Here is a 3682-nt window from a genome sequence, read left to right as displayed (position 1 = left end):
TAACGAACAGAGTCGGTTAACGCGAGAGACATACCTGGTTAGTCTCCTTAATGGCCTTCTGCTGCTGGCCGTTCTTCGCTTGCTGGCCCTTCTTGGCCTGCTTTGATTCTCAGGGTTGCCTTGATCACAGACCAAGACAGCTCCGAGGTGGGATTGCTGGTAACCTTTGACTCCACCTGATGACAGCGATTTGTCTTCTCGGTGGGAGTGTCTTTGGTAATGGGTTTGGGCTTGGTTTTGAATCTAGGGTTTTGCTTTAGCTCCTGAATCTGAGCTGGGAACTGAGGTGCTTGTAGCTTCTGAGGCTGCGGAGCAGGACCCGAGTTAGCATTTTGGGCTTTAGCGCCCTTGTTTTCCCTAAGTGGCATCTCGAAGAGCTGAGCCGAGTATATCGGGGTTGACAGTTTTTGGGGAAAGGTAAAGTTGACAGGAACGGCAGGGCTCCAGAAAGGCAAGTGACAGGGCCGAGCTTGGGGGTTTCAGTCTGGCAAACAAATTGAAACGAGCCAATAGCCCGAAAACGAGACCGAGGCTTGCTGTATTGGCAGATTCTCAGGGGAGGCGCGACTGGGATGAGGGATTGAAGGGAAAGGCAATACAGGCAGGTGCTCGGACTTCAGGCAGGGGACATAACTGATAGTGATCTGATCTCGTTTTGACCGGACGCCACGGAGGAAGCTTGAGGGCTGTGCAATATGGGCTTCAGAGGCAATATTGGGGAAAACAACGGACAAACAGCCACTTACCACGCGTTTCTTCTAGCTACGAGCTGCAGTGTAGCAACGCAGGGAGCAAGACGGGACGCGCCTTGAGCTTGGATCGAGCAACTCTGCCAGCTGAGCCGCAGATTCAATAGCAGAAGCCAGTGGTCGCAATAAAGCAGAAGAGGTAGGAAGAGATTCAGGGAGCGGTTGAAGGAACTCGCTCGCCCGGAGACCTTGAAGTCGGCCGAGTGGTAGAGGGTGGAAAGGCGAAGATGGATGAAGTGGAGGATGAAAGAATGATGTATGGAGAGGTTGAAGGGTTGTGGAAATGGAGGAAGTTGGAAGAACCAGGGCTCAGGACTTCAATTACCAGACGGCGTGGCGCCGGCAGGGTCTGAGCTCAGATCAAACGTTGGAAGGGCAACTTGGCAGCGGCAGTAAACACTCATTAATCCAGCAAGAATAGGATGTTTCAAGGCCCTCAACCTATCTGATGAAGCGGAGAAACCTATCGTCGACACCATGTCGTCACCGAGCCAATGCGAGGTAAACCAGGCCGCCTCATCACGAACCCTGGAAGCACTGGCCGACGAGGGGTTGGCATTGAAGGCCCCGGAATCTTCAACCTCAGTAGGGCCCCTCTGCAGCCAAGTCCCTTCTTCCCTCGCAATAAACACGCAGTATGCCTCTGTCAACGCGGTCACGTATTAGCCAATTCCTCCTCGTCCTGAAGTATCCAATGGTGCCATCCTCGCTGCGCTTCTTAACGCCTCGTTTCCAATAACCACAACGCAGGTTTCAACCCAGTAGAGCCCTGCAAAACAATGGTTTCCACGGCGAACCATTATGGCCGGCTAAAAGTTTCTTCCTTGATTATGACTCATAGGCCGCCAGCTCGGCGGACAAGAAGGTGCAGATGAGAATCAGGAACATGGACGGAATGGATGCTAAGAAATGCCTAGCGGGGAATGATGAATATAACCGATGTATTGCAAGCTAAGGTACTGACTACTCAAGCAGTATCTAAGTGGTGATGATGACCGCACGCTCGGTCAACCCTCAGTAGTTCCTTGATGGAGAGGGATTGACTTCTGTCAATAGCCCGCGTCAGGACACGCTCGTGCTTCTGATGAAGCCGTCAACCAAGAACCAAGACGTGATTCAAGGTTGCCTCCAACGTACAGTGTGTCTTAGGGCCAGAAACACTTGTTCCGGTAACTAAAAGTGCCAATCCCCATAATGAGCATGAGAATAGAAGAGAGTCCGTTCCGCATGCGGAACAAGCGAGAGAGGAGACATGCCTCACAAGTCTGTTCAAGGTCGTAGGAGAAGCTTGACTGTACCGAAACAAGGGACAGGGGCTGATGACAGCAAGATGATAACCATGAGTGAGGTGAGCTGACACTGACTCGCTTGGCCAACAATACCAATTCCCAGAGATGTGATTGAATAGTTTGACGTGACAGCAACACGAGTGCAAGGGCGGCTTGCCGAAAGCAGCAAGAAGTGACTTAAGGGAAAGCAAAAGAAGACAGAGATGGGGCAGTGCTGACTAACACCTAACTGTGGGCAACACTGACCGACCCGGTATGGACGACGAACCGAGCATCATGGTAGTTGACGTCGAGGTATACAACCGACGAGGAGTCTAGTCAACAGTGAGTGTCCTAGTCACCGTGATAGACATCGTTCAGGGGCAAATAGAAAGGAGGGCCGTCCGGCAATACCCCTGAGCTGGCGGCATCTCGACAAGGCCGGGTCAGAGACCATTCTGGGAGGATATCCCGGAATGAAGTGCCGCTGGCATAAGCATCACCCCTGAGCCGGCAGTATCCCAAACAACCTCCATACACCGATGGTTGTCGGAGGCAGCCCAGCATTCTTGAGACCGGTGTTGACTTGGGCATGCTGCCTCAGAGCCAGCAACTCCGGCTGAGCGGTCAACTTTGCTGAGCTGTCAACTACCCTTGAGCCAGCAAATACATCTCAGCCGGCGAGTACAGCCATTAGGACTCTTTTGCGGGACCAACTGTTGGGCGGTGATACTTACCACATATTGGCCAAAAGACATACCCAATTCCCATGTCTAGAGCCAACTCATCAATCCACTCAAGCATTAGACAGCTGGGCCACCTCAACTTGAGGCTTCAGCTGATCAATTGGCTTTGTCCCTTGGGTAGCCAAGTGGTAATGCATGTATTAGTCTTGCAAGGCAGGTCTGGAAGGGAGAAGGAACATGGGCCAGGTTGATAAACACTGAGCATTGCTCACGTGCTTGGACCCAAATGACGGTATTGTGAAATAGCGGTGGGTCCCAGACTCCAAGCAAACTGTGGTCTCCCGCTGCAGCATCTCAAAACCGCAGTTCCCCCCTTAAAGGAGTGATAGCAGAGGAGGAACTCCCCTATCAAGTTGCCGAAGTATTGTCCTGCTCTTCCCCGCACTAGAGAAAGGTATGCTTATGCCCCGATATCCCACCCACATCCATGCAAGGCAGTGGTACAGGAAGGGCATCGGACGAGTCGCGTGCCCGCTTTCTGCTCGACTCGAGGGAGCGAATCGTACAACCCCCTCACCCTCCATCACAGGAGTCAGGCGGGGACATACTTGAAACCAGTCGGGATCCGATCAGGCATATGCCGCTTGTTCACGATAAGCAAGCTGCTGAAGCAGCATGATGAGAGCGAGTGAGCGACAAGTTGGCGTTATCGATCGCTGACTTTCCAGAAAAAGCCAGAGCAGCTTGCTGAAACAGGAAGAGACAAATCAAGGAGATTGGGAGACAGCGGCAAAGCAGTTTCGAAGGCAAGTCGCAATAAGAGCAATTGAGACAGAACGAGAAAACAAAAGCGATTCAGTTGCTAAGAGGAGAGAGGGAAGCGATAACCATCTAACCACTTAACCCGCCTTCAGGAGTATCTTCGATACAGGGTATTGACCAGGCAAAGGTGGTATCATTGCAACGCGCGGAAGTCGAC

At 52.2% G+C, this 3682-nt stretch overlaps 1 protein-coding gene across 1 annotated transcript; it reads right to left on the bottom strand.

Annotated features, from left to right (window-relative positions):
• Positions 1-3306: 3306 nt before the first annotated feature.
• Positions 3307-3682, bottom strand: N657DRAFT_639799 (uncharacterized protein). Its single transcript, XM_062791839.1, has 2 exons — positions 3585-3682; positions 3307-3509 (listed from the first exon to the last, which is right to left on the bottom strand). The coding sequence occupies exons 1-2, from the start codon at positions 3592-3594 to the stop codon at positions 3352-3354; spliced, it is 168 nt and encodes a 55-aa protein (XP_062652988.1). The 5' UTR covers positions 3595-3682; the 3' UTR covers positions 3307-3351.

This window comes from Parathielavia appendiculata, assembly GCF_033297405.1.
Source record: "Parathielavia appendiculata strain CBS 731.68 unplaced genomic scaffold N657scaffold_1, whole genome shotgun sequence".
Taxonomy (NCBI): Eukaryota; Fungi; Ascomycota; class Sordariomycetes; order Sordariales; family Chaetomiaceae; genus Parathielavia; species Parathielavia appendiculata.
This window is presented reverse-complemented; position numbering and strand designations above follow the sequence as displayed.